At 38.5% G+C, this 12,531-nt stretch overlaps 1 protein-coding gene across 1 annotated transcript; it reads left to right on the top strand.

Annotated features, from left to right (window-relative positions):
• The first annotated feature begins 1,093 nt into the window (after nucleotides 1-1,093).
• LOC142538619 (uncharacterized) lies at nucleotides 1,094-3,433 on the top strand. The gene is made up of 4 exons (XM_075643933.1): nucleotides 1,094-1,324; nucleotides 1,646-1,814; nucleotides 2,590-3,191; nucleotides 3,290-3,433. Exons 1-4 carry the CDS (start codon nucleotides 1,094-1,096, stop codon nucleotides 3,431-3,433), a joined length of 1,146 nt encoding a protein of 381 aa, XP_075500048.1.
• Nucleotides 3,434-12,531: the final 9,098 nt, after the last annotated feature.

Below are 12,531 nucleotides of genomic sequence, written 5' to 3'. Positions count from 1 at the left end.
CGGGTCCACAGGGATGCCTCGTGGCTCACGAGGGTATTTTATGTATAAAAAGTCTTTTTAAAATTTAGGAAGAAAATATTAAAGTATGAATTAATTCGAGAATTAAACGCTTCACGAATTAGTAAATATGAAATTAAATCAAAAGCCTCGAATTTAGGCTAAATAAAAATATCAAAAATTAAATTTAAGCATAAATAATTATTTGGGATGAGCTAGAGTCAATGAAAGTAAGAAAAAGTCAAAATTGAGGAATTTTACGTCCAAGGGAAAATGATCATTTTACACTGGGTAGTACGAAAAGGGTTGCAGCGTCCCGAAGGGTCATAACGCATGTTAAATAATATATTATGATGATTTTGATGAAAATATGATATTTTATGTTTTATGGCAAAACTCTGCAATTTTTACTATAAAAATGTTATTTTTGGAAGTCATGACCCAAAATAATAAAAGATTGAAAATTTTATGACGACATGAGGCACGAAGAAGAAGGAAGTGACGATGACTCCTTGTTTTTCCTCCTCCAAATTCTTTTAAAATATGTGGTGATGTGTGTGTAGTGTTTCGGCTGGTATGGTGCCAACAATACCTAGGTTTTTATTTTTTATAGATTTTTATTTACATGATAATGGGCTTGGGTTTTTGTTAATGACTTATTATAGATTTTTATACTTTATTTTGAAGTAGAATGACCATGTTAAAGGTTGGAGTTAAATTTTGTTAATTGAAGATTTAGGGATTTCATGCACTTGAGATTTTATATGTTAAATTATTTTTATTTATAGAAATGATATTTTATGGTTAAAGGGTAAATTATCGAAATAGTGTTTTAAAAAAATTAGTTGGATTTTAAAGTCAAAAAGCGAGGGTCGTCTCAGTTGGTATCAGAGCAAAGGCTTTCCTCAAAGGGTTGTGTACTGTCACTCCGAGAAGCTCAAGAAGTCATGCCTCAAGTATGTGAGCTTTTACTGCTTTATATTTTATATGTTAAAGTTCTTTAATGCTTTCATGATGGATGGTATAGAGGTTAGGTTCATGATATTTTAAATATTAAGTGCATGTTGGTTACGTGGTATGGACAAATTGTACAGAGATGCCTCCTAGACGAGTTCTTCGCAGTGGTAGTGAGGGTAGACTTAAGGAGGAGATTCCACAGCCTCCTCCTAATCAGAACGCTAGCGCTCGTGTATTAGGAGGCATGACACAGTTACTAGAGCAACATGTTGGAAATGGTGCGAGAGTTCGACTGGAGGCAGTTTATGAGCATTTTAAGAGGATGAACCCCGAGGATTTCTCTGGCACTACGGATCCATTCGTTGCTGAGGTATGGATTTGATCTTTCGAGTTTATTTTTCGATACATGGATATGACGGATGCTGACCGAGTTCGTTGTACCATATATCTATTGAAGGGCGATGTTTCTTTATGTGGGAGAGAGCGGAGCGAAGGGTGAATTTTGCTACGTTGATGTGGGAGGACTTCAGGAGAGCATTCTATGATAAATATTTCACTTCTGACGTCCGTTTGAGGCTTAAGAGGGAGTTCACGAGTCTTCGCCGGGGGGGATTCATCTGTGGCTGAGTTTGTGCAGAATTTTGATAGGGGCTGCCATTTTGTGCCCTTGATTGCTAATGATGCTGCACAGAAGTTACGCCACTTCTTGGATGGATTGAGGTCAACGATCTATCGTAATGTGATGTTCACTGATCCTACTGATTATACTACTGTCGTTGCTAAAGCTTTTCTAGCCGAGCAGTCACTGAAGGACATTGATTGGGAAATGCAGCGCAAGAGGAATCATGCCCAAGAAGCTAGTCAGCTTAATAAGAAACCTTATACCGGACCACCTAAGCGACCGGGATAGCCGAAACCACAAGGACAACCATATAAAGAAAATGTCCCGAAGACAGCTGAGAAGCCACAATGCAAGGAGTGCAATCGTCATCATTACGACAAGTGCATTTTGGGCACCTACAAGTGTTTCAAGTGCGGAGAGATTGGACACAAGGCTGGCGATTGCCCAAAACTCAAGAAACCTACGACCGGAAGGGCACATGTTATGCATGCTGATCAAGCGGAGCCAAACACTACGCTGATTACAGGTACCCCGAATATTCGAGCAATTTTAAATTGCCTTATTCCTTGAGATAATAAACATGAATGCTAGAATTGAATTGAAGTGCATGGAACTTGACGAATTAGAATTGCATGTTACAAAATTATAGGGTTTAAGGAATTGAATTCTTGCAAACATTAATTATGTAGAAGATTGAAAATTATGGGGACTAAAAAACAATTCTCAAAAATTATTGAGGAAAATTTAGGTAAATTCGAAACTCCTTAAGGGTTAAATGGCAAAATCCAAATTTTCTAGGGGCTAAATGCAAAATTCAAAAGCTTAAAGGGTTAATTGGCAATTTCAAAATCTCTTAGGACTAAAACAACAATTTTGGAATTTCAAAGGTGGCCAATTGGTAACTTTTGAAAATTTAAGGGGTTAAAATACTAATATGGGAAATTATAAGGGCCTAAATGATATAAATTTTTAAACTATATAACCGCAACCGATAATAATAAAAATTTTACCAGGACGAATATTTGTAGCAGGAATAGCTACCTACGCTTTACTAGATTCTGGAGCTACACATTCTTTCATATCTGAATCCTTCGTGAAGAAATTTGGAATCTTACCAGTAGACGTGAAGTCAGGAATCAGAGTTACAGTTCCTTCTGGCGAACATATGATTTCTCGTAGCCTGGTTAAGTATGTTGAACTTAAACTGCAAAAAAATGTTATACGAGCGGATCTTATAGTACTACCTATGCCCGAGTTCAATATTATTTTTGGCATGGATTGGCTTACACTAAATGGGGCTAATATTGATTTTCGACGGATGTCAGTATCTATTAGACCACCAAATAGGAAAGCATTTATCTTTGAGGCGGCGCAAAACAATCAAATGCAGCATATTATTTCATGCATGTGTGCGAAAAATCTTATTCAAAATTTTTGCCAAAGTTTCCTTGTTAGTATTGTATTTGCACCCGACACTGAAAATCGATCTATTGAGGATGTGAAGGTAGCTAAGGATTTCTTGGATGTATTCCCCGACGATGTTTCTGGAATCCCACCCGAAAGAGAAGTAGAATTTGCTATTGAATTGATGCCCGGTACAATGCCGATCTCTAAGGCACCCTATTGATTAGCACATGCGGAAATGAAGGAATTAAAGGACCAAATTAAGAGCTGTTACACAAAGGATTTATTCGCCCTAGTTTTTCTCTGCAGGACGCGCCAGTGTTATTTGCGAAAAATAAGGATGGAACTATGAGGTTATGCATCGACTATAGGGAGCTAAATAGGATGACAGTGAAGAATACGTATCCATTGCCCCGAATCGAGGACTTATGTGATCAATTTCAAGGAGCTTAGGTATTTTCAAAGATAGATCTAAGGTCTGGATATCACCAATTGATGGTAAAAGAGTCGGATGTACACAAGATGACTTTCAGAACACGTTACCCGCATAATGAATTTCTAGTGATGCCTTTCGGATTGACTAATGCTCCAGCAATCTTCATGAATCTAATGAATCGCGTATTTTAGCTGTATCTCGATCAGTTATTTAATATTTTTATCAATGATATCTTGATCTATTCCAAGAGCCGCGAGGAGCATGATCAACATTTGAGGACGACCTTGCAAATATTACGAGAATGGAAATTATATGACAAATTCAGCATGTGGGAGTTTTGGCTGAAGAGGGTGATATTCTTGGGCCACATTGTGTCAAAGGATGGAGTAGAGGTCGACCCATCTAAGGTCGAGTCAGTTAAGTAGTGACCTGCACCTAAACGTGTGACGGAAATACGCAGTTTCTTGGGTTTAGCCGGCTACTATCACAAGTTCATCAAGGGCATTTCATCCATTGCAGTACCATTGACGTCATTGACGAAGAAAAATGTGAAATTTGTATAGGGACCGAAGTGTCAAAATAGCTTTGATCAGTTGAAGCGAGCACTCACTAAAGCGCCAGTTTTATCTATGCCGGCAGAGCAAGGGGAATATGTGGTATTTACTGATGCCTCAAAACATGGATTGGGCGCCGTTCTCATGCAAAATGATCAAGTTATAACATATGCGTCTAGAAAATTGAAAATACATGAAAAGAATTATCCGACGCATGAAAAATTTTGAGGCACTACTTGTATTATGAGAAATGAAAGATCTTTATATATTTCTTTACCCAAAAGGACTTGAATATGAGACAAAGACGGTGGCTAAAGCTTGTTAAGGACTACGACTGTAACATTAGCTACCATCCTGGCAAGGCTAATGTAGTTGCTGATGCTTTGAGTAGAAAGAGGAGAATATTGACACATTTATCATTACAAAAGCCTTTACAAGTGGAAATTCAGCGCTTCGATCTTGAAGTTTATGTTAGGGTAGTGGCCCTTAATCTCGATACATTGACAGTACATCCACTCTGCGAGATCGAATTCAAGCCGGACAGTTTAATGATGAGCAATTGCATATGTGAAGACATCAAGATGAAGCAAAGGGCAGTATGTTATATTTAGTCGAGGATGACATTGTTTAGTATAGAGGTCGACTATGGGTTCCTAGTGGTGATTCACTTAGAGTTGGCATTATTATTGAAGCTCACGGTACTCCTTATTCTGTTCATCCCGGAAATATTAAGATGTACAAGGACTTGCAACTTTTATATTGGTAGCCGGGAGTGAAACGAGATATTATGTGCTTTGTATCTGAATGCTTAGTATGTCAACAAGTGAAGGCAGAGCACCAAAGACCAGTGGGAATGCTTTGACCACTCCCCATTCCCGAGTGGAAGTGGGAGAATATTACTATGGATTTCTTGATAGGATTGCCAAAGACGGTGAAAGGACTCAATGCCATTTGGGTAATAGTGAACACCTTACTAAATCAGTACATTTCCTACCAGTGAAGACGAATTTTTCCTTGACTCAGTATACAGAGCTACACATTCGAGAGATAGTTAGACTGCATGGCATTCCAGTGTCTATAGTGTCTGACCGAGACACATGTTTCACCTCATAATTCTAGAATAGTTTACATGCAACATTGGGGACTAAGCTACTATTCAGTACCGCATTTCATCCTCAGACCGACGATCATTCTGATAGAGTCATACAAATACTAGAGGATCTACTCCGAGCATGCGTGATTGACTTCCAAGGGAGTTGGGAATCAAAACTAACTCTTGTGGAGTTCACTTACAATAACAATTATCAATCATCTATAGGAATGGCTCTATACGAGGCACTCTACGGAAGGAAATGTAGATCACCCATCCATTGGGACGATGTAGGAGAAAGAGCTACATTAGGACCCAAGATAGTTCAGCACACCGCAGAACTGGTAGCCAAGATCCGAGAGAGAATGAAAACTGCTCAAAGTCGAAAAAAGAGCTACGCGGACCAAAGAAGACGAGATCTCGAGTTTGCAGTAGGGGATCATGTGTTTATAAATATAGCAGCTATGAAGGGTGTTACGAGATTAGGCAAGAAATGCAAAATTAGTCCAAGGTTCATTAAACCATTTGAGATCTCGAAAGAGTGGGAGCATTGGCATATCGAGTGGCGTTGCCACCTAATCTCGTCGTAGTTCTTAATTTCTTCCACATATCGATCCTCCGCAAGTACATGCCAAACCCTTCACATGTACTAAACTTTGAACAACTACAACTTACACCAAACCTGTCATATGAGGAAAAGCCAACCCAAATCTTGGGTAGAAAAGAAAGAAGGTTGCGAAACAAGGTGATAAAGATGGTCAAAGTCAAATGGATAAATCACTCGGAGGAAGAAGCCACATGGGAGATGGAGTCAGAGATGAGGAGTCGTTATCCTGAATTATTTGGTATGTCTTAATTTCGAGGACAAAATTTTTTTTAAAAAGGAGAGGATTTGTAACGTCCATTATGCCAACCCACGTAAATCGCATGCATGCAAATGATTTAAATTGCATATTTATTTTATACCCGAATATTCCATAATTGGCTGGTTAAGGGAGAACGAGGACGACCAAGACAAATAAATATTTTTCAATAAATATTTTCGAGGCTTATTAATATGATTAATTTTTTCTAAAAATGATAGAGTTCAAATTATTTTACGAGACGAGTTCGATTTTATTCGGAAAGCCGGTTTTGGACAAATGAGGGACTTAAAATATCAAATGCATTATTTTTGAAAACTAATTTTATGAACTTTTATTTTTCAATTAAATAGGTATTATTGGGCCTAATTTACCTAGGATAAGTAGGCTCAATTGCTCCTAAACCCTAAAGCCCAAAACCCAAGCTCATTATCATGTAAATTAAAATCTATAAAAAATAAAAACCTAGGTATTATTGGCCCCATACCAGCCGAAACACTACACACACATCACCACATAATTTCGAGAATTTGGAGGAGGAAAAATTAGGAGTCTTCGTCGCCCGTTCGTTCTTCTTCGCGCCCCACGGCGTCGATCGCATATTCTAACGTTCTAAAATGCAAAGGCATGCTTGTAAACTCCATTGAAACATCATTCAAACCATAGTATGCATGTTTTTTTATTTTGCATGAAAAATACGTATGGACGATTGGTTTAACGATGGAATGAATATTTTCAAAGTTTTGATGCTTTTATGCTTGTTTTGAAAACATTATGATTTCCAAGGGATAAGCTGCCAACTTGGAACCATTTATGGATAGAACATGGATGTTTTAGGATTGAAACGATGGCTGGACACGAGATGGAAGGGGCTGTGCACGTGGAAGGGTAGAATCCTAAGGTTTCCTAGCCATACTCGATGGGAACAGCTCGGCACCATACATGGCTCGGTCACAGCTGGGCTGGACGTGGTTAGGTGTTAGGAAGAGTCCTAGTAAGACTCTTGGACAGCAACCGGGGAAGAGTTCTGTGGGGCTAGAACTCTCCCTTGGTGCATGCAGGTGGTTTCACGCGGCTGTAGGGACTCGGCGCTGGCTGAGGCTGGCGAGCAGGGGTTGGAGCATGGTCTAGTGAGGGTCAGGAGGGTTTGGGCTCGGGGGTGGCTCGAGTGAAGAGTCCTAGTTGAAAAAAAAGTCCTATTTCCAATTCTCGGCCGCGACTCTTGTCTGGTGCAGGAAGCTGTGGAATGGGCTAGGCATGGTTAGTAGGATCCTTGGAGGTCTGGTGAAGGGAAGACTCGAGGTGGCTCGGCCATGGTTCAAGAAAAAACGAAGGTGGCTTGATGGGGTAGCCTAGGGTTCGAAATATGGGTTGGATTGGAAGGGGGCCTCAAACTGGGGGTCCACGGGGGTGGTTCGTGGCTCACGAGATTATTTTAGGTGTAAAAAGTTTATTTATAAAATTTAGGAAGAAAATATTAAATTTTGAATTAATTCGAGAATTAAACGCTTCACGAATCAGTTAAAAGGAAATTAAATCGAAAGCCTCGAATTTAAGCTAAATAAAAATATCAAAAATTAAATTTAAATAATTATTTGGGATGGTCTAGAGTCAATGAAAGTAAGAAAAAGTCAAAATCGAGTTATTTTACTTCCAGGGGCAAAACGGTCATTTTACACAAGTAGTACGAAAAGAGTTGGCAGTGTCCCGAAGGGTCATAACGCATGTTAAATGATATATTATTATGATTTTGATGAAAATATGTTATTTTATGATTTATAATAAAGGTATGCAATTTTTACTATTAAAATGTTATTTTTGGAAACTCATGATATTTTATGATTTAAAAGGAGAAGGAAAAATATTTTGAAAGATGTGAATTGACTCTGACAAAGAGAATATATGATTTTTGGAAATATCGTGAGGGAGAAGGCCACAGAGGGAGCCCTTTTACAGGACAAGGCCTTAGAGGGAGCCCAACGATCGTGTTTACATTTTTACGTCGGTCCCTAGTGCCTGTTCCCATGCGCAATGGTGAGGTAAGACCGATCAGCCGACCCGAGGATAAAAAGTTAGTCACTTTCGATGATCAAACTTCAACCAAAATGATAAAGGATTGAAGGTTTTACAATATTATGATCTTACGATTTATGATTTATTGATGCTTAAAAGTATTTTAAATAAAAATATGATTTTAATGCATGTCCTTGTATATGTACTATTTGTTACTCATGATTAGAACGTGTTGAGTAATTAGACTCACTAGGTTTGAAAGCTGCAAATAATGATGTTAGTAAGGGAGGCACTGACGCTTGAGTGGACCAAGGCAGACAGTACGCTCTCGAGGGACATTTATTTTTTCGCATTAGCTTGATAGTTAAAAGATTTAAAGGATTTTTGTTAATGAATTATTAGATATTTTTTATGCTTTATTTTGAAGTAGGATGATTATGTTAAAGGTTGGAGTTGAATTTTGTTAATTGACGATTTAGTGATTTTATGCACTTGAGATTTTATATGTTAAATTATTCTTATTTATGGAAATGATAATCTACGGTTAAAGGGTAAATTTTCGAAATAGTGTTTAAAAAAGTAGTAGGATTTTAAAGTCAAAAAAGCTATGATCGTCTCATTTACAAACTGAACTTCTTATGTTATTTTTTAAATGCACCAGCTGGCTTTTTAATTTGAAAAATCTATACAGGACCGAAGTCTTCAGAAACTTTACCTTCCCTGAACTCTTGCTGAATGTCTTCAGCAGCTGAGTGCAGTAGCTCATCCACGTTAGCGAGCAATAATTCTTCATCTGTTTATGTGGTCAGTTGAGTTGCCTGATCAAAACTGGTAGAACTATTAGTGCGGTGGAGGTGGAAGGTTGATATTCTTAAGAAATTGGTTGATTAACTGTCTTTGGAATCTCCGTAGATGTTAGTTCCACAAATTTTTGAGTTGGAACTGGTCCAGTTGAGGTCTGAGAAGCTTCGGCATGTTTGAACTCTACAACTGGTGTTGGACTGCTTGTCTCTACTTGAATATGCAGTTTCTATCCCATCTCCAAAATTTTCACTTGTAGTTGAAGAATGATGAGATCTCAGTTCAGTTGTGTGAAGACTGCCCTGTCGGCATAAGCAGTTGGACCAGCTGGATCATAGTTCATCTTCAGTTCAGCAGTTACTTCAGTTAGCCGCTTGATTCTCATCAGATCGAAGAAGTAGGCTCTTCTCTCCATAGATTGGGCTACTGTAGTGGCTTTAACTGCTTTAAGAACAGTTGATTCCAATGCAATGAACTTTTGAAGCACTGCCTTCTTCTTCAGCTTCTTGGCGAGGTTGACAGTCCTAAACTGTACCCATTTGTCATAGTGTTCCATCAGCTCAGCATGCTCATTGATTTCATCCATTATAAAATCTAAATGGAGTTGATTTGTAACGTCTAAAAAGACAACCTACGTAAACCACATGTATGAAATTGATTTAAATAGCTTAATTATTTTATTTAATTAATTTTAAATTTTTAATTGAAATATATTATATGATTGAAGGTCTAATTGCATGATTTCATTAAAATTGAAGATTTTATCCGAATATTCGATAATAGGCTGAGGAAAGGAGACTCGGGACAACCAAGATAAAATATTTTCAATATATATTTTTAGGCTTGTTAATATGATAACAAATGATTAAAATTTTCTAAAATGCTGGAGCCCAAATTATTTTACGAGACATGCTCGATTTTATCCGAGAAGCCGGTTTTGGTCACGAAGAAATTTAAGGACCCAAAAGAATTATTTTTAAAAACAAATTTTTATAAACTTTTATTTTACATATTAATAGTTATAATTGGGCCTAATTTACCTATGATTGTAGGGCCCAATTACCCATAAACTAAAAAGCCCAAAACCTTAACCGATTATACTTACAACTTTCGAAAAAAATTAAAAAGAAATTCTAGGACTCCTTGAACACCATTCAGCCAAAATCACACACAACACACAATATTTTCAAAAATTTGGAGAGAAAAAATCAAGGAGTTTTCTTCGCCCATTCGTCTATTCCGCAACCCACATCAACGATCACATATTCGAGCGTTCTAAGACACAAAGGCACGCTTATAAACTCTTTTGATGTACCATTCGCAAATAATAATATGCATGTTTTACGTATTTTTGTATGAAAAATATTTGAATACGAATAGCTTAATGTTTTGATGATTATTTTTAAAAGTTTGATGATTTTACGATTTATTTGTGAACACTATGGATTATAAGAGACATGTTGACAATAAAAGGCATTTAAGGGATGTAAATAGAGTCGTTTAAGGGGGGATGTAGGCTGGAATCGAGCTTGGAATAGGAGGGAGGAACCCAGGGTTTCCTTTTGATACAAGGCTCGACCATGTGGGTGTTAAAGCGAGGGGCTGTGCATAAGGGCTAGGGCTGGTCGGGGCTAGCACATCATGGTTTGGTGCAGTCGTGGAAGGGTTCATGGAGGGCTGGACCAGGCTGCCACAGGAGAGAGGAGAGTCCGCAAAGCCTAGGACTCTCCCCATGCACACGCGCGGCTTGGTCTAGGAGAGGGCAGGCTCGTGGCTGGTCTATGGGTCTAGGCTGGTCCAGTAGAGTCTAGGGAAGAGGGCTTAGTGTCAGGGCAGGGTCCGGTGCATCAGCGGTCCTCGGTGGCTTGGGTAGCATGGGCCGCGACTTTGATAATAGGAGGGAACACACAAGGTTGGCTGCTGGAACTAGGGGCTAGGTGCGTGGGTCTGGGCGAGTCCATGAGGTTTGCTTGTGACTAGTGGTTTGGGTGAGGCCGAGGGGTTCTAGGAAAGTTAGGGCTCGGTTTTGGGGCTAGGAAGGTGATGCAAACACGGTTGGTCAAGTCCCAAGGAAAGCATGAGAGCCTTTAGAGTTGCTGGAGGGACCAATCACAAGAGGACGACTAAAAAAATTTAAGGAGGCACTACAGGGAATCACGAGCAGTCGAGAAGCGCTTACGAGCGAGGAGCAAAGTGTCGAATGGTTCTTGATGCATGGGAGTGAGTTTGGGAATCATAGGAGCATTATTCAAGCACTAAATGTTGAAGAATCCCGAGAGCATCACGCCCGGGCGTGTACAAACTACCGTCCGAACGTCACATCTGCGTAGCAAATGTAAAATCTGCGAGAGTCTCGCGCCCGGGCGGACACAAATTACCGCCCGAGCACGGCACCTTCGGCCCCAAAAATAAAATATGCGAGAGTCTCGCACCCGGGCGGACACAAGTTACCGCCTGGGCGGACACAGTTGCGGGAAAAAAATTTATTTCCTTATTTTAGCACTAGATAATTTGGTAGCTCAGCTTTTGATATCTTTTGAATTTGTAATCAATATTTGGACGAATTTTGAAGATATTTTTGACATTATTGAATATTGAATTGAGTTTGTTCTTGAGTTCTCTCAAACAACCAAAAGCTTTTAGCTTTGTTTCAAAATCAAACTTATCAAGGTTTTAACTTTGTGGCGTTTGTCGATCGTTCTTACGCGGATTGTCAAAGACGAGTTCTTTGAAGGTTCGTTCGAGTGTCGATTATTTTTCTTGTGATTATTTATTGCTAAACCGTTCATAGTTTAGAGGTGAATATCACGTAATACTTGATTCAAAAGGTCGGGAAAACAACAACAATTCCTTGTTCGTTATTGAATTGAGGGCGCGATTCTAAATTAATCGTGTTTGATATTCTTACGTATGTGGATTCATATCAGAAGGAAAGTGGCTTGAAACATGGTTCACAGGGGTCGACTCATGGATCACGAGGGTATTTTAGGGACGAAAAGATTAATTTAAAAATTTGAGAAGAAAATATTAAGTTTGGAATTTATTCAGGATTAAAACGCTTTACGGTTTAGTAATTAAGTCAATAAATCGAAAAGCTCGCGTTTACGTCTACGAAAAATATCAGAAGTCAAATTTAAGCTTATATAATTATTCGGGATAGTCTCGAGTCAACAAAAGTGAGAAATAGTCAAAATCGGGAAATTGTGAGTCTAAGGGCAAAATGATAATTATATACCTGGATAGTACAAAATGAGTTGGAAGTGTCCCGAAGAATCATAATACATGCTAAATGATATTTTAAAATGTTTATGATGAAAAATGGGATTTTAGGATTTATGATAAAGCTGTGCAATTTTTAATGTTAAAATGCTACTTTTCGAATGTGGAAAGGACACGACATTTTATGATTAAAAAGAAAATAAAAAATATTTTATAGGATGTAAATTGAATGTGACAAAAATGATATGATACATGATTATTGAGAATATCGTGAGAGAGAAGGTCCCAGAGGGAGCCCGTTTACGGGAGAAGGCTCCGGAGAGAGCCAAACGATCGTATTCCATTTTACGTCGGTGCCTAGTGCTTGTCCCCATGTGCAATGGTGATCTAAGACTGATTAGTCGACCGCATGACACAGCTAGTCACCTTCGAGGATCAAACTTCACCCAAAACGATATATGATGGAAAGCTTTATGATTTGACGATTTATGATTAAATTATGCTCCCTTATTTTGAATAAAATTTTGATTTTTAATGCATGTGATTGTATCTGTATTATTTGTTACTCGTGTTTA

Source organism: Primulina tabacum, chromosome 3 (assembly GCF_025594145.1).
Source record: "Primulina tabacum isolate GXHZ01 chromosome 3, ASM2559414v2, whole genome shotgun sequence".
Lineage (NCBI taxonomy): Eukaryota > Viridiplantae > Streptophyta > Magnoliopsida > Lamiales > Gesneriaceae > Primulina > Primulina tabacum.
This window is presented reverse-complemented; position numbering and strand designations above follow the sequence as displayed.